Source organism: Rhipicephalus microplus, chromosome 3, assembly GCF_043290135.1.
Source record: "Rhipicephalus microplus isolate Deutch F79 chromosome 3, USDA_Rmic, whole genome shotgun sequence".
In the NCBI taxonomy this organism is placed as follows: domain Eukaryota; kingdom Metazoa; phylum Arthropoda; class Arachnida; order Ixodida; family Ixodidae; genus Rhipicephalus; species Rhipicephalus microplus.
In genome coordinates this window covers 175,153,388-175,172,037 of record NC_134702.1, presented here as the reverse complement: position 1 = coordinate 175,172,037, position 18,650 = coordinate 175,153,388, and the positions used below count along the sequence as shown (strand labels likewise).

The 18,650-nt window shown below is 42.7% G+C and overlaps 1 protein-coding gene and 1 long non-coding RNA gene across 5 annotated transcripts in view; one reads left to right on the top strand and one right to left on the bottom strand.

The window, feature by feature from the left end:
- LOC142804047 (uncharacterized) overlaps window positions 1-12,968 on the top strand; it is a 137,507-nt gene extending 124,539 nt beyond the window's left edge. The window contains exons 2-9 of one of the 4 annotated variants that reach the window (XM_075890563.1): window positions 10,292-10,332; window positions 10,428-10,494; window positions 10,580-11,137; window positions 11,825-11,978; window positions 12,202-12,273; window positions 12,346-12,411; window positions 12,482-12,547; window positions 12,633-12,968. In XM_075890563.1, the coding sequence (XP_075746678.1) occupies window positions 10,979-11,137; window positions 11,825-11,978; window positions 12,202-12,273; window positions 12,346-12,411; window positions 12,482-12,547; window positions 12,633-12,961 (846 nt within the window). In that variant the 5' untranslated portion in view covers window positions 10,292-10,332; window positions 10,428-10,494; window positions 10,580-10,978 and the 3' untranslated portion in view covers window positions 12,962-12,968. Of the gene's footprint in view, window positions 1-6,008; window positions 10,495-10,579; window positions 11,138-11,824; window positions 11,979-12,201; window positions 12,274-12,345; window positions 12,412-12,481; window positions 12,548-12,632 lie in introns of those variants that run through there. The other 3 variants (XM_075890562.1, XM_075890564.1, XM_075890565.1) reach the window with 3 other exon arrangements.
- LOC142804049 (uncharacterized) overlaps window positions 1-18,403 on the bottom strand; it is a 28,702-nt gene extending 10,299 nt beyond the window's left edge. The window contains exon 1 of the long non-coding RNA XR_012894443.1: window positions 17,842-18,403. This is a non-coding gene — a long non-coding RNA (uncharacterized LOC142804049). The remainder of the gene's footprint in view (window positions 1-17,841) is intronic.
- Window positions 18,404-18,650: the final 247 nt, after the last annotated feature.

Genomic DNA, 18,650 nt, shown 5'->3' with positions numbered 1-18,650 from the left:
TCAATTTCATGAAAACTATCTTTTCATGAAATAAGTAAAATGCCGCATTATGTGCCACAATAAACACTAAGTCATTGAACAATTTACTGCATTTTTCACATAACTATTGATAAAACATTGCATTGCACCAATTTACGGTCTAACATGTGAACCACGTGAAACAAACAAGCCCTGAAAGAAATTATAATGAGGCCAAATAGATAATAACAAACGAAAGAAAAAAAGACATTTGCAAGGATTGCAGTGACATAATTTTGGTGGTCAGAAATACAAGTATATTGTTGTGAATGACACAAATAATTTGCTTTTATATTACCATCGCACTTCACAGCTTTTTCCCCAATGTCTCTATACTGCATCACTGAAAGCACCATGATAACAGGGAATAAAGAGTCATTATTTCAGCTTACACATCATAATTGACATCTTGTGTAAAATTAAAGTGCCTCTACTCATTATTGTGGTGACTTCTTTACAGAATTGTTTCCGTCAGCACAGATATAGTATATTTAAAAACAAAACTACGCAGCAACAAACAGCTGATGTGAGACAAGCACAGTTTTTTCACTTGGGTGATGGAAATTTGAACATCATACCTGCCAACCTGGCAACAAATTCCTAAAACCCCCGAACGGGGAAGGGGGGCACCACATTAATTTCGGGAGAGACACCCTTTTAAAATGACTATTTTTTTGCTCAGTGGTGTAGCCAGTATGTGCCACCACCCCCTGGCCACACCCCTGTGAGGAGGGGGGGAGGGGGTGTTACCGACCTTTTCAAAAATTTTTAGCTGTGATATGTTAGTCTTTAGCGACAAGCATAATAATGTTTTGCCGCCACAAGTCAAATCAACGTGCTAAATTATTTTTCCCCATTTTTGGCACCAAACGAAAAAACGAAAAAATTGCGAAAAACAAAAAGAAGGAGGGGAGGGGAGTGGGCTTAAACGCAAGCGCAAACATCGGCGTTGCGGTCTCATAATGGCTTAGACTGGTCGAACACACAAGGGTAGGGTTTCCCACTAAAGTGAGAGTTTCAAAGTGGGAGTGCGAATGCTCCCGAAATTTCTCGTCTATAAAATAACTAGCAAAAAAATTGATTTCCGCCAAAACAACTAGTGCATGTCTTCACACGTGAACAAACGGGACGGCGTAGCTAGCTGCTGCGAAAGCGTGGGTCATGGCTTTGGCTTTGATCGCTACTAGATTTTTTTAACATGAAAGCCATAACACTTCCAGCCTTTTTTTATGTCTTTGCTGTCTTTAGTTAACCGTTTCGTCAGCCACGCATTCTCGGAGCTTGTAGATCGCTATTTCATCGCTGCAGTTTTGAGCGTGGAGGTCGCGGCAAACCGTAGTTTTGTTTTCAATCCACGTGCCTTCAAACTAAGTTGTTTTATGCTATCTATGATCGCAACTGTTGTGGTTTTGTCCCCAAAAATTGCTGAAAGCAGCTTTGCTTTGATTGGTCGAGCGTTGGCGGCGTGCTCACTTGCGGAGTTTTGTCAGCAACACCGTCGCATACATGATCACGTCGATGACCGCGGTTTCGTCCACAGTGGTTGTAGCAACGACAACCACAGGCACTGTAGAAGACAGTGCGTGTGCTGGTCACACACGTACTTCCGAAGCTTTCAGCACACTACTCTCGATCGGCCTTCGTTTGGCGGTTTCAGTACTGAAGTTCATACCACAAGCTGCGATCAGAAAAAATGCTCGGAACATTCGAATTTTGGCTCAATGGACACATGAATTTGACTGGGGAATTGAACGAATCCTTATCTTCTGCAATTTTGCATCACTGAGATTTTACTGTATAGGTGAACACCTCTCAAATTCGTTTATTATAAAATGGGATGGGCTCACAAAATGCCTAGAACGGAATGACCTGCATTTTTGTCAATGTGGCCTGATCTAGCACACGAATTTGGATTTCTGAAAGATTTCATGGCAACCGTGCAAACGGAAGAAACGGTCGATGTCTGGAAGTCTCCCAGACAATGCGGGCAGGTATGTGATATCAACACCAATACATATTGTTCTCTCCGGGTGGCGAAATATAACACAGCGCCGTTTTAGTGGCCTTCGCGACTAGCTACTGCAATGCGCCGTAACCAATCGCGAAGGCCACGCTAATTTACTCATTTTATTTTTTTAATCCAAAATGAAATATTTTTTTGTAAAATTTCAGGTAAGATTCGTAAAATTGTAAGCGGGTCAAAATTCGCACATTTTACGAGAAAATCGGAAGAGTGTGCAGGTATGAAATCTTGTAGTGTAATCCATGATTCTCTTCCCAATTTTAAACACACAAAACTGCAGAAAGCGAATGGGTTATTTAATATTTTCAGTATAACCAATCCGAAGAAGGAGTGCAGACCTGGTCACAACATCGTCACAATCTCATAATGGATTATGTTGCCAAGTGTAAAACGACAAATGATGTTCAATAAAATAAAGACTGTGGCAACGACCCTTCTGCTAACGTCAAAAGCATGCAATTTTTTGGTTACGATTCGGAGCGATGGAAGCAACTGCGAGGGCGCACTGACCATTGTTAAAAGGACCCTGAAACACTTTTTCATGTAATCATGGATTCACTAAGAGAGCTTATTGCCTCACGAACTCAACGCTGCGAAAATTTCAAGAACTCGTACAGTACGAGCAGAGTCACAAACAATTGTCGCATTCAATCATGTTCTTTCTTCTTTCGTCTTGGCGAAAACGCAAGAGGCTATACAGGGAGAATGCAAGGGGCAAATAAAATACGTCACGCGCCCCTAGTCACCTTAAGCCCTTTTTATTTATTTATTTTATCGACTACACGCTTTTTTTTTCGTGTAATCACACGTGCACGCGTGGACAAGTCACGGCCTCTCATGACAATCCTTGTAAAGCCCATGCACGCCTTGTTCAAATCAGCCAATGGCTGATATATGACATTCTACAGGTGATTTTCGAGCGTCTTCTGTCATTTCTCCAGAGAAGAGAAAGCAATTTTTAGATGACTGATAAACTATTGTGAAATCCAGGCCGTGTGCTGCACTATAATATTTGGCTCGCGTGTTCTTGAGAGCCTCCAAGACGGATCGGCAGCGTTTTCTGACCACGCTCAAAAAACGTTGCAGGGCCCTTTTAAATGAACACAAGCAACAGAGTGCCCTCAAACATACTGTTATTTTATTTTTTATTTATTACATACTGCAGACTTTAAGTCCAAGCAGGTGGGCTGTTACAAGGGGACATAGTTGAAACAATAGGTGGCATTAAGATTGTTTGGGGTGAGTGTTTCATACACTCATAGTGAACACAAGCAACAACATAGCACATTATTTCATAATAACGCATGTACCGGACAAAATAAGAAAAAAAAAAGACACCACAAATTCCTCCTTCATATGTTGTGCGATTAAAGTAAAAATAAATACACACTAAATACACTCCAAGTCGTCACTCCAAGACTTTTCTTGTCCAGGAAATAAACTATAAAACGCTAAGCATGTTCCGTAACGAAATTGGAAACGTAGATTGGACAACCGTGTTTCACTGTAATGACCCTGATAGAGCATATAGCACGTTCCTACACATTTTGAAAGGTATCTATGAGAAGTGTTTTAAGTTTAGAACCGTACAAAAATGTGCGAAAGGTCGCAAACCTTGGCTTAATAACGAGTGCGCAGTCATGATACGCAAAAAGAACTTACTATATAATAATTTTGTCAAAACAAGGGACCCATGTGAGTTTGCGGCATTCAAGAAATATCGCAACCAGGTAACAAAGTTCTTGAGACATACTAAAAAAGTTTATTTTGAAAACCTTTTCAGTCAAATAAGTAGTCGGAGCGACTTGCTTTGGCGCGAAATTAACCAGTTGTTAAACCGCAACAACCGCCAGATTGCTGAGCTTGAGCTAATATATAATCACAGGGTCATAAAAGGCGTAGAACTTGCAGATCAGTTTAACGATTATTTTACTAGTCTGGAAAAAAGCGATTTTAATATTGCCGCGACTGAATTTTTAGGTCCGCGCAATGCATACACAGCTTTTTTTGCACCCACAACTTCCGATGAAGTCTTCCAAACTTTTATGTCCTTAAAAAATAGCAAAGCACGTGACATAAACGGGTTACAGATAAGACCGATAAAGTTTGTGGCTGACATCTTATCACCTGCACTTACTCACATTTTTAATCTTTCAATATGTGCCGGAATCTTTCCTCAGGAAATGCAATGCGCGAAAGTTAGCGTCATTTTCAAATCTGGTGACAGAAATGTATTCTCGAATTATCGGCCAGTGTCTGTTCTCCCTGTTATATCAAAAGGATTGGAAAAAATTATTTGCAAAAGAATAACGGCTTTCTGCGATAAACACTCGATCATAACAGCGCAACAGTACGGTTTCCGTGAAGGAATGTCAACAGAACTTGCCCTACTAACACAAAAAGAGTTAATCTTGAACAGTTTTGAAAATAAACAATTTATGTTGGGTATCTTTGTTGACTATTCTAAGGCGTTTGACCGCCTGAATCACCGCACATTATTTACAAAACTAGAACATTACGGATTTCGTGGCACTCCTCTTGAGTTAATAATTTCGTATCTAAAGCACAGAAGGCAATGCGTTGCCATCATGTCAGAACAATCTACACTACAAAAAATAACTCAAGGAGTGCCGCAAGGTAGCATACTGGGGCCCATACTATTCAACATTTATATCAATGATATAACAAATATTTCTAATGACGCTGACTTCATAGTTTATGCAGATGACACCAGCATTTTCTTGAGATCAAGTGACATAAGTACTCTCTCGGTCATCTCTAACAGTGCACTGAAATGCTTAGCCGAATGGAGCTTCGTTAATTCATTAAAACTGAATACAGCAAAAACTAAGGCGGTCCTTTTCACCCCGCCGCAACGACATGATCTTAAAGATTTCAGATTGGAGCTTGGATCTGCTCGCATAGAACTTGCATCAAACGTCAAAACCTTGGGAGTTGTTTTTAACAATCATCTCATTTGGAATGATCATGTTGATCACATTGCCACCCGTTTAGCGAAAGCCTGTGGGGTGCTCTGTAGACTGCGCTATACTTTACCGAGGAGCGTTAAACGCATGATTTATAACGCCCTATTTTCCCCTCACTTAACGTATTGTCAGTTAGTATGGGGTGACACTACAAAAGTCAATTTACATAGGTTGAGTGTGCTTCAGAAAAGAGCAGTTCGTCACATAGCAAATGTTCAGTATGATGCCAATACTGGAGAACTATTTTCCACCCTTAAGATCTGCCCCCTCGAAAATTTCTATAACGTTAACCTCGCTTTAAAATGCCAAAAATACTTCCGATGCAACAACCATAGTTTTTTGTTATTATGCAAGCTGACTATACCTAAAGCTATCTCATATAACATAAGGGAGAGAGACAGATGGCTCATACCTTTTTCGCGAACGAAATATGGGATGAGCAGTCTGTCATACCTTGTGCCACGCTTGCTCAACGAATTTGAAAGAAATGGCATTTGCATACAAAGATCTTCAAGAAGTGCAATAAAACGGTATGTGGGTGAGCACTTATCTTCAAAGTAGTAGTGCGCGTTACGTTAAGTTATTTTTTTATCAAAAAATTTGCCTGTTATACAAGCTTCTCAGTTTGTTAAGATGTTTACATACATGATGCATAATGGTCTTTATTGCGCATACAAATTTTGTACATCTCATTTGTGCGAAATAACCTGTGCATTCCATTATTCTACATTATTTCCGCTTGCGTTATGCACTGTTTCATGATTTTTCTGCTAGATGTGATAACCGAAAATGTTTAATAGAAATGTGAAATTAGAGATGTTTAAATGCATGGTAGGTTGTTTTTGGCTGTCGAGAATTGGGGCAAGGACCTTTGTCAAGCTGCTGTATAGCAGCTTTTTGTTCTTGTCCTCGTGTTCATTATCTTGCTGTAATGAATGCCAAATAAATTGATTGATTGATTGATTGAAAACAATGAACACAATAATTTTCACCGGTCAAGCCAAGAAAGTAATGAATACACAAGTATACAATAAGTTCAGCACATACACGATTAAAAAGAAAACGAAAAAAAAATGCTGTAATAAAAGATCGAAACCTGAATTTTCAGAACACTGCTATTTAGAGCGAAAGAAAAACAGATTCTATGAGGATGCCCGAGTTGTTTCGTTCCAATCTGAGACCGTGCGTGGAAAATATGAGTACTTATAAGCGTCTGTCCTGCAGAAATAGGGTGTTAGAAATTTGGCGTGATGATGTCTTATGGGTCTGGTTGATAACGATCTCAGGTACGGTGATGGGTCAATCGCAAGTTTGGGATTCAGAAGAAAAGCAAGAAGGTCATTTTTTATCTGTTTTTGACGTGTGCTAAGAAGGGAAATGCCATTGGCCTTCATTATTTCAGAAGGAGAGTCGAATCGTGAGAACTTGTTAAAATGAACTGGACGGCTTTCCTTTGTATTCTTTCCAGGCACTTTTAATTTTTTTTATTTATTTAATACTGTAAGCCTTTCTCAGGCTCATACAGGGTGGGCGAGCAAATATACACAGACGCGTACAAACCAGGCAATATCGCACATAGCGGAAGAAACAGAATCACAAGATGATGGTGAAAATAAAACTTGTACGATGAAAGCAATTGTACAAAATCATGGACAGGTCACAAAACATCGAGGTATCAGCAGGGGGTACTGTGATCAGTGTGTTCAGAAGCGCTCACAAACATAAAAAAAAAACAAAAGTTGCTTTTAGTCTTCATAAAACAAGCTTTCTACATTCCGAACAAATGAATCTACAGAGGAAGCGCTCACAAACATAAAAAAAAAAAAAGTTCCTTTTAGTCTTCATAAAACAGGCTTTCTACATTCCGAACAAATGAATCTACAGAGGAATGATTAACGCATTCCTGTGGCAATTTGTTCCACTCTTCCACTGCTGACGGGAAGAATGAATATTTAAAAGTGTCTGACATAAATGGTCTAATGCACTTATTGTGGTTGGTACGACGGGAGTGATGGTTAGGCGGCTTTATATAGTTGTCTTTATCTATGTTTAAACCGTTGTGATACAAAAGAAAAATAAACTTTAAGGAAGAGACACGGCGACGGGCTGCAAGGGTCGGCAAGCATGCCCGCCTGCGCAGCTCAGTGACACTGTCATGCCTCGAATACTTAGAATAGATAAAGCGAAGGGCCTTGCGTTGGACGATTTCTAATTTGTCGGAAAGATATTTTTGGTGGGGGTTCCAAACAATGCTGGCGTACTCGAGGATCGGCCTTATGAGAGATTTATATGCTATCATCTTTACATTAGGAGGCGCCAATGCAAGTTTTCGACGCAGGAACCCCAGCTGGCGAGAGGCTTTTGTGTATGTGCTGTTTATATGTGCATCCCACTTCAGTTTACTTGTAAAAGTAACACCCAAGTATTTAACAGCGTCATTTCTTGCAATGTTTGTGCCGACCAAATTGTAACTAAAATGCTGGATTGTTTTTCTGCGAGTTATGCTAAGGCAAGCTGTTTTTGACACGTTAATTTCCATTCCCCACTCAAGACACCAACATGCAATATTAGCTAGTGTGGTATTAAGTCTAAGCTGGTCATCAGTTGTGCGGATAGTGGTGTAGATCACGCAGTCGTCAGCGAATAATCTCATTTTAACGTTAGGCTCAAGGCACATATAGATATCATTAACATATATTAGGAACAAGGTGGGTCCTAAAACAGAACCTTGTGGTACTCCGGAAAAAACTTCCAATGAATCAGAGGCTCTGTTGTTTACGGTTACATACTGGCTTCGATTTGATAGATACATTTTTATCCATGCTATTATGTTACTGTTAATACCAATAGACACAAGTTTGTCAATCAATTTACTGTGAGGCACCTTATCAAAAGCTTTGGCGAAGTCTATAAATATGGAGTCGGTTTGCAATTGTGAGTTAATAGTAGTTACGAAGTCATGCGTTATTTCCAAGAGTTGAGTAACGGTAGACAGGTTTTTACGGAATCCGTGTTGGTTTGGGTGCAATAAGTTGTTGTCTTCTAAATAAGTAATTATTGCCTTGTTGATTACATGTTCCAATAATTTACAGCAGCAGCTAGTTAGCGAGATAGGCCTGAATGTTTCTATGGACAGCTTGCTCCCGCCTTTATGAATTGGAATAACCTTTGCACACAACCAGTCGGCAGGTAAAGAAGCTGTCAGCAGGGATGCTTTAAAAATTGCTTCAAGGAAGGGACATAGTTGCTCTGCGTAGCGTCGAAAGAATACATTTGAAATATTGTCAGGACCCACTGATTTCTTAACATCGATCTGCAACAGCAGGTTCAGAATACCTTCCGTAGTGACAACGACATCGGGCATTAAAAAAGGATGCACCGGAGCAACAGGGCTGCTTGGTGCGCATGCTCGTGTAAATACCGACTGAAAATACCTATTGAAAGCATTGGAAACGGTCTGCGCGTTCTTTACGATAGTACCCTATATTTCTACTTCAGTTGTTGGGTTTTCAGGCCGTGCCAAGAAACGCCAAAATTTTTGCGGCTGATCCGTCATGAAGCGAGATAACGTATGTGAAAAAAAAGTTTGTCTTGCATTTCTAATTTCCGCCTTAAGCTGAAATGCAAGTTCCTTTAAGATGATTGGATTCCTATTTTTCTTACGCATTCTCTGTACCCTTCTTTTAAAGTGAATAATACGGCGATTGATCCATGGTGTTTTTCTTTGTGTGCGTTTTAGTTTCGTTGGGATAAAATTTTGTTCACAGTACGTAATTATTTTTTTCAGTTGAATCCACATACCATTAACACCCTCACATTCCTCTAGAGAAAAAGTCTCTAGTGCTGTGTCGAGGTTATTGATTTCACTGCTTAGAATGTGAATTGGATCTGATGCGACCTGGATTACTTTATTTACTAGTGATTTGGATCCCCACCTAAATTACACGCCTCTAGTATATACTTTTCAGCGAAAAAAGAAGACAAAATGAAAAAAAAAATGCTATTGGTCGCGTATTCTGCGCACCTTGCAATGAACAATGACTAACAACATCGCAAGAACGGAGCTCTACTACACAATTTTCATTCTTTCTATCTTTCATTCTTGTTTTTTTTACGTTGAGCACATGCATGTTGATGTTTCATTTCTCTGGGCTCTGTTGCTTAGAGTTTGACAAAGTCCTAAAATGCCTGCAATAGAAGCTAGGGGTTGCGTTTAAAGCGATGTTGTTTGAACATGTGATGGCAAGAAGGAATTGATCAGGGTGCAACAGCTCTCCCCATTCCATAGATTTATCACAGATCCCGGCGGGTTACCTTCATTTGTGTACTCTTCTATGGACATAACACTAAAAAGTAATCTCAGATTTAATGATACTATCTCAAGAAACAGAAATGAGAAATTTAGATGAAGTTACCAAACTCTACCATTGAAAGGCGAGCTACCAGCAACAATTGTGTAGTTGAGGACATTTGCCGTTGCATCACCAATAATATTAGTGATAGTGATGATAATATTAAAAGGCATGACATAGCCCGGCAAGCCTTTGCTAATGGCAGTCCTAGCCGAACCAGAAGGCCTTTAAGCGGACCCGAATTATGGTCAAGACAAACATGCAGAAATTTAACGACATGATTAATGTTGTAGTTGGAAAATCAGATAAGCTGCGTCATATGTACAAGCAACAGACATCAAAATAGTGAATGTACAAACATTGAAATTAGGGAACCGTTTTGACAAAGTGAAGGACAAGTTGCCAAGCGAAAACTGCCACTGTCTTTATTACTTCAGGCTGCCCCAGTTGTGACAATTAGTACATCGCAGTGACACTACTGAGTTCAAGGAAAGAGTTAAACAAAACCCGAATATTACGTCAGGCAACTACGCGTGACCTCATATGCCTTGTGAAACATGTGGAATCTACAGGCCACCAAACTGACTGGTCAAGTGCACGTGTTCTGGTCAAAGCAAACTTGCACATTGCGTGCACCTGGTATACCAGCACATGCAGACAACTGCACATATGCTGAAAAGGAGTGATGGGATGCTTCCGACAATGTACTTCCTGTGCTTAAGCGGAAAATCGTTTCATGGAGGCTCGCGGGTTAGCAGTCGTTCAGGCTGCACGTCTGAACTACAAAACTGCCAAGAAATTTTCAAGCCCCGACTGCAAAAGCACTGTTATATAAGTCACACCGAAGTGAAACATTGAGAATTCGGCTGTGCAAGTGTGTGCATTTCAGCACCCCCTTTTCTCGCACGCAGGTTCACTTGCCAAGCTCCGTGACGAGTGTGGTCGTACATGTGTGTGTATCTAAAACGCCTCTTCTTCTGAAACACTGGTTTACCTGCCAAGTTTCTTCATGAATGTAGCCCTGACTGTGCTCCTTCGCTTCACCAGGGCTATGGAGAAAAGCCTGCCAACAAGGGCAGGTACAATCACCGGAGCCAGCAACAAATTTCTGCAGGTGAAAATTGTCCTGTATTTTATATCCAATTACAGCTCACTGTAAAAAAAAACAGTGTAGAAGATTTACTTTCTTTCTAATGCAGTTGCAACTGTGTACATTCCAGCTGGGATAACTGTGGACGAGGAGCCAGCAGTGCCCAACTTCGAACTTTGCCACAGTAATTTTTTTTTTTCTATTTCTGCCACTGGCCACGCTACGATTTTGTGTAAGTGTGGCGGGAACTAAGGCCCCTGTATTTTTCAAAGGTAGCGCAAACCGTTGTAGAAAAAGCGGAGGAGAATTTCCTCTCCGCCCTCTACGTCTCTCCTCACTCCGGCGCGCGTTTCTGCTACCCTATTGGACCAGGCGCGACACGTGACCCATGAACCTTGCTGACCCCTCGTCAGGTTCAGCTCCGCCGGGCAGCGACGCCATGAGTGAGCGCACTGCATCTCGCTCCCATGTGTGTTGCCTTTAGCAAGGCGGCCTCGGATGCAGCGCAATGCCGACCTGCTCTGCCGTTGGCTGCTCCAGCAGCATTGCAAAAGGCGACAAGCTTTTTGTGGTTCCACGAGGGAAAAATAATGAGGAGCGGAGAGCGGTATGGCTGCATCGCATCGGCAGGAAAAACTTCGATTGTCACCGAGGGAGGCTTTGCGAGGTAAGCACTCACTACAGAACTTCTTCGCGTAGACATGCCTCCGGAAGGCTTTCAGATAAAGCTCATCCTTGGTTCAGGTTCATGTTAAACAAAAGCAGCTTGTAGTTTCCGTCGACGCTTTCTCGCACGATTTCAAACACGATCACAGCTCGATCGTTTTTAGCAACATAATTACTGTTGAATGTTTGGCGTTCGCGATTTGCTTTCTAAATGGAACCATTTGCAGCGGAAACAATTATGCTTCTCCAGAGATCAACCACGTCTTTGATAGGTTTTTTTTTCGCTCGAACTTTGATTACCTGTAGGCAAAATTTCGGCGTTTATTGTTTTATTGTGGTTTATTGTGTTCTCAGCTTGTATTCTTTCATATTCATCTCACTTTTGCGCACTTCCATGACCGAATTCAGTGCATGCGTGTACAGCTAATATAAGAGAGTGTATGGTAGATATAATGTTGTGTAGTTGTTTATTTGTGAAATGCATAGATACTTTCGTTCAAATTTCGAACATACTTGCGAAGTTGTACACTTTCGATTAACAAAGAGAAAGGCACCTACTAAATGCAAGAAAATCATCTGGCTTTTGTGGCTGTTCGCATTTTTAACGTAAGAAGCAATATATTTTGCTTCGGCAATATCACATCAACCAAGCTGCAAAAATGCGATAGAGGATGTCGGTATTTTTCAGAAACACTTCACGATGGATCAGTATGAGCGAGCAGTTCTGGCACAAACTGGGATCAAGAAACTCAAACCAAATGCGGTTGCTTCTATATTTGCGCATCGGCCTTTTCCAAAAGAGCGCATGCCACCCAGCAAAAAGGGGAATGGAACGGTTCCTGGTGAGGCCCCTTTGTAGTTTCTATTCCTCTCTTGTGTTGTGAATGCGATTATGTTTTGGGGTTTATATGACAATACAGTGTGTTTGGATCGCTGGAAGATAGCATAGTTGCTGCATTTATCTTTATAACATGTGAACCTGATCAATTCGGCATTCAATTCTGTCTTACTGTGGCAGCAAACATCCCCACCCCTACACTGTACTTGCTCAACTCTTGCTTACAGATGTATCCTTGGATGAGCCAGGAACGATAGTGGGGAGGGCCCCGAACGCTGAACCAGTGGGCAGTTTATTTTGTGAGTTGACTGCGCTGTGATGACAAATGTTCGCGCCTTTAGACTGTGTACTTACGCAATTCATGCTTACAGCTGCCTCCTCGGGCAACACAGCAATGTCAATAGACCGCGACCCTGAACCAGTGGGCAGCCCATTTTGTGAGTTAACTGCACTGTGATGGCAAATGTTCACGCCTCTAGCCTCTGTATTTACAATTCATGCTTACAGCTGCCTCCTGGGACCAGCCAGGAACGTCCACAAGGATGACCCCTCAACCAGTGGGCGGCTCATTTTGTGAGTTGATACCACTACGAGGACAACTGTTGTCAGCTCTAGAGTCTCTACTTACACTCTGTACTTACACAAACCATGTTTACAGCTGCCGCATCGGATGACACAAACAGAATGGAGGCAAGCCAACATTTAGAAGCACCACTTGAGCCTTCAGTGGAAGAAGCACCAATGATGCGAATAAAAGAACCGGAGCTGCAGCTACAAGCTAAGGAGCGGCAGCGATTGCTTGCTAACCGTAAAAAAAAAAAAAACGAAATTGTTTCGCCCTGTCGTCGCTCTCTGGAATGTTTTGCAGCATTCGTGATCATTCGATGCTTCCCGCATTTTATTTGCGCACTCAATAAAATCCACCTTTATCCCACTAAACGTTTGTGGTATTTTATAGATGAATCATTTACACACGTCCCATTATAGAAGCAGACATGCATGCCCCAAATTTCAGTACGGCTCTGTTCCTGTACAAACTCGAGCTTACACAAACCATGTTTACAGCTGCCGCATCGGATGACACAAACAGAATGGAGGCAAGCCAACATTTAGAAGCACCATTTGAGCCTTCAGTGGAAGAAGCACCAATGATGCGAATAAAAGAACCGGAGCTGCAGCTACAAGCTAAGGAGCGGCAGCGATTACTTGCTAACCGTAAAAAAAAAAAACGAAATTGTTTCGCCCTGTCGTCGCTCTCTGGAATGTTTTGCAGCATTCGTGATCATTCGATGCTTCCCGCATTTTATTTGCGCACTCAATAAAATCCACCTTTATCCCACTAAACGTTTGTGGTATTTTATAGATGAATCATTTACACACGTCCCATTATAGAAGCAGACATGCATGTCCCAAATTTCAGTACGGCTCTGTTCCTGTACAAACTCGAGCTCTAAGAGCACTCATATTAACTTTTGAGGGGCTGTTCCACACTTATAAACCCAAGAAAAATTACACGAAAACCAGATTTTTCTATCTCATGAAGCAGGCAACAGATTAAATCGACCATGAGTACTGCAAAGGCACATTATAAACCCAAGAAGAATTACACAAAGCCCAGGTTTTTTTCTATCTTGTGAAGCAGGCCCCAGATTAAATCGACGATGAGTACTGCAAAGGCAGATTGCGATAGGGCGGCATTTGGTACACTTGGTTCCCCTCAAAACGCGAGATGATAGCTAAGGCACTGGCTGATCGCACACTGTTGTTCTTACACAGTATTTGCGAGCACCGCTGTGCATTTACGCCAAAAATTGGCGCGTTTTAAGCAAGCATTTCAACGTAAGACCCCTAGGGGCCTTACTTCAACGCGCCGCGCGACAAAACGAAACCGTCCGGCAGTGCGCTCCGCGTGAGTCGCTCCTTCATGGCTGCTGAAAGTGGCGGGTGAGGAGGAAACGGCGTGGGGAAGGGAGTTTGCGCTACCTTTGAAAAATACAGGGGCCTTAGCGGGAACCAGCTGTTGACGGCATCTATGCACAAGTCGCCGTCTCGCACGCACGCTGTACTCCAAGTAAAACAGCACAGCCGCCACATGAGAACACACCTTGCTGTTGCCAGCCATACATAAGGAGTGGGCTGCGACTACTTTGCCGTCGCTTTTGGACAAAATCCATGCCCTGACAGGAGGAGCTGACAAGCTATGTGAGTGGTTTACCAGAGTACAAAATAAAACAGCGAGAAAATAAAATTAACGCCCTCTGCAAGTGGCTGCGTACAACACAGCGGTAAAAAAAAATCAGCTACTCATCGCCGCATCGTCAATAAAACTAACAATTCAGCAAGTTGGTTACTTTAACAAGGAGGTAAAAACGCGACAAAACCTGACAATTCGAGAGCGAGCGCTTACTTGTGTGATTACAATGACAGTGTCTGCAGAGACTTCTGTCAGCAGTGGCTCCTGCACCCAGCCACTGGTCACATAATTGTAGCCCTCCATAGATTTGTACGCCTTCAGCAGCTTTCCAGAGACGAAACTTGTTCTCAAAACAAAACAAAAATACATAATGTCGCAATTGTCCAGCGTGGCCAAAGGTCGATGTTCGCAACATATCGCACGCCGAGGTCGAAGGAGTCCACGCCACACAGTTCAATTTCTTTCTCATAACGCCTCCTGTCAGAGCTGCACAAGCTACTCTTGTACGAAGTGCCGCACTGTGCCGCTATCCCACTCACGTAATTAACGCATAAAGAGCCGAAAACACAAAAGAATCAGCCACAATGTCTACACAGAGTTGATGACTGAACCCCTGCTGCCTCGAGAGCCACCGATCCAAGGACGCCAAAATGGCAGAGAGCAGTATGTGACGTCCATGGCGACGTGACATGAATACCCCCATTGCCTGCGAGACCGAGCAGAGTCGGGGCTGGCAGCAACTGGCCGAAATGGCAAAGTGTGAATTGCTCCTTGCATCGACTGCTAGCCACGTCGTGTTTCTATAGGCAATACGCCATGAATGCTCGTTCTCAAAGTGTGGTTTGTGCGGTCAGGTCAGCGCGAGTGTAACTGATTTTACGTATGCCTGAAACAACATACAAAAGCATTTGATCTTTCTCAGCTGCTAATGCTTATTAATAAGATCCGCGAGTGCAACATTCCAGAGTTCTGTTTATTGTCGTCGTACCCTCCATTCACCAGAATAAATTCAGAGCTGCTTTAAGCACATCGCAAAATGCTCTTGGCATCCTCCCAAACACGAGGGCTTTTAAATGCTGGGTGAATGCAGCGTTTTGTAGCGACTCAGTAGTTAAAAAAAAAACGGTTCTAGGTCATGCATTTGCGTGCTGTTGGTAGGTGTACAACTACGACACTGTAGTTAAACGATCATGCGAGGAGCCTTAGTTGCGTTTATCTGGCTGGTGTACCACCACATAGAAATATTACTATCACATAAACTGTGAGACTTCGGTACTTACAGCGTAGACTTACACTGTTACTTACACTGTGAGCTCACATGTTGAAAATTAATTCAGACGGCATGCCCTATATATATAATCTTACAATATCACTGAAAACTTCATCTTTTTCACATTGTTTTCAGCATTTGTGTCACATTGTTAGTGACCGACAGAAGGCAGTGGTAATTTTTGTCTGAAAAAAAAAACCCAACAAAAAACATGCTTGTCCCTTTAACCAGGATTTTGTTGTAGCACTGCCATGCACGTAATCCATCAATGAGAGCTTTCTGCTGAACTCCTATATAAAATTTTTACTTGTGTAAGAACATGTGCGTACATGTGGTAATCGCAGTGTAGCGCAAAGCGCCGTCAGTCACTAAGCTTTCCTGACTAGACTTATCGACTGTACCACATTTCATGGTGAACAGAATGAGAAAAAAAATTCGGCAGATCCCAGCTACCTGAAAATCGACGTTACGCGAAACATGCGGAGGGAAGATGAGTGACTGTGTTGCAATTTTTTTATTGTGTGGTACGTCATTAAATATGATGCTGAATGCACATACAAATGTTTCATGCACAGGCATAAGTTGAAGAGTTGCAAATGTTTATATAACCAGTTGTTTTCACTTGTGCAATGATGTCAACTGGGCCATGCATATTAGCAACACCAGAAGTTGATATGAAGCTCTGATTCTCGCGGGAATGCTGGCGGTGGACACTGCTACATAAATCGACTTCAGCGCATGACAACTAACCACAATTGACGTTAACCTGACGTGACAGCTGCATCAAAGGAGTAAATATGTAATGTTTATAAAATTAGGTATGCAGCACTGCAACTACTGTGGGCGTTTTATGAAGATTAGTGCCTCTTTGAAAAGTAGTTCCGACAGCTGGCGTAGCTCTGTAGCAAAATGCTTCATTGCCACGCAGATAGCTTGGGTTCGAATCCAGATGGGACCTTGAAATTTATTCTTTGCACTCGTGTCGACGCTACCGATATCGGGTATTTCTTAGCGTTCACGCATTAAAATTGCCCATGCGTGTTCTCGTCGTTCCTGGGTAGATGCTAAGTGTCAATAACCTGTGGCACATAAATGCACACCAGCGGCACATACCCGCCCATGGCTATGTGCGACTGTCTGGTGGGAAGTGTTTGACGACATACATGACAGGATTGTGACATTAATCATGTCTTGACAAGCGCGTCATATTCGTCAAACCATCTTACCTTCCCATGCTAATTTCGGTTCCCGCCAGGTCAAGGGGGTGGCCACGAGATTACCCTAACTTAAGCGGCTAGATAGATAGATATGCTCAAAGCCACTGAAGTTCGCTAAGAAATGCTTCACATTTAAAAAATCATACGGGTATAAGGCACGAACGGTGGTACTGAATGAATCGCAGATATGTGGGCTTTCTATAATCTTTCTGTCTCTCTTTTTTGTAGTATGCATATGACACAGATGTAAATAAGTAGTTCAGTCACGCTACAGCAGTGCAGAGCAGGCGAAACACGAGCTAACCACGTACAAACAACACATTGAAGGTGTGGATTCGTGCGAAAACGTGAAGAGTCACCCATGGCGAGCATCCCTATGAAAGGCAGAATGCGCTTAACTCGCGGATAATGTTAACATTGCATAGGAGTTATGCACCGATTAAAACGATTATTCTGTAGAGAAGAGCGGGGATATTAACTGTAGTCAACGCATTTTATCTGCAGACAATTGGCTCAGACCGCGCAACGTAGCGCTGCTGCGTGTATTTGTATACGCGCGGCCGACCGCCTGCCTACACTTTCTCGGGGCAGTACTGCCACCTATAGCCCGATCTCGCCGCGAATAGTGAAGCAACTACAAACTTTGATCAGAAGAGCACGGTTGACCGCGACGACACAGCACGATAAATACTTTTCACCTTGGAGCGGCTGTATTCTCTTGCATCAGCGCTTTATAGAACCACGCGAGATCGAATCCTATCGCGTTATCTGCTAGCCTTTCTTCTCGTAACATTACAATTTGATGCTATCGCACCCAATGCTTCGCCCTGGCAGTGAAAATCATTTCACTTTACTACAAAGGCACAACAAGCTGCAACATTCGACATCGTACCTCGTAGTTTTGTCTATTCTAGAATTGTGCACACGGCGCTTGCGATTAATTTCATTCATGAACAAACATTGATGGCACCACGTTCGAGCAACTTCCCCAGAATTTTATTTACATGCATTGGCAAAAAATTACGATGGTAGTCGCTGTCACAGAGTTGTTTCGAGCAGAGACCTGCGGTTAGCACAGTACTGACGTTCTCGAAGGCTTGAAGTTCCTTTCACAACAGCGATGCACTGATCAGCTCGTATTTATTTATTTATCTTTCTTTGTAACTGTGCGTGAAACACCACTTACATCGAGTCGGCCGCCGATGCTTGAACAGGCATTCGCAGAGCAAGGAGCAGGCATGGTGATACTACGAGACGAAGTTCTCGCTGAAGCAGCCGTTATTTGAGGAGTAAACCATAAACGTAGTCTTGGGACGTTGATTATTCAGAATAATACAGGCGACTGACGCGGAAAACCAGAACACAGTGAGTGACGGTGAGCACACCCACGACGCGGAGCGACTGAAAAGCAGCTGCAGAGTCGCCAGCCAGAGCGGAGAGTCGCCCCCTTCCTTCGCGGTCGCCACTATCTATGCCCCAGTGTACTAGAAGGTGGCAGTGGAGTGAACGAGGCGGCCGCACCGAATCTCGGCCAATTCCCCAGCGGGTGACAGTAGCGGCGGCGCTGTAGTCTCAGTTCAGGCTGTCAAGGTGGATGGACGTGTTTTTTGAGCGCTCCGGATCGACTGCGCAGATAAGTGTTTTTGCATGTTTTGAGCTTGTCTCTATAATTATAAGGCAGCGGTTGAAATCTTCGTAGCACTTATTTTATGGTACGGCTTTTTCGGGGGCCAGTCACCAGGTATTTATTAGTTAGTGCGGGTGTGTGTGTTTGAAATTTTTTTTTGCCACCCCGTTGGGGAGGTGCGCGTACATTGAACACGCAAATTTTTGTAGTAGAGCTTGGACTTTCTTTTTTTTTTCGTAGTGCAGGGCTCGAGTTTAGTAATTATCGAGTATAGGGACAATTGGTACCAGAAAGGCATGGTTAAAAGGACGGTAAAGTGTTCAGGATGTGGAGTGGGTTTGAAAGTGGACCCAAGCGTAGAAGCGGAT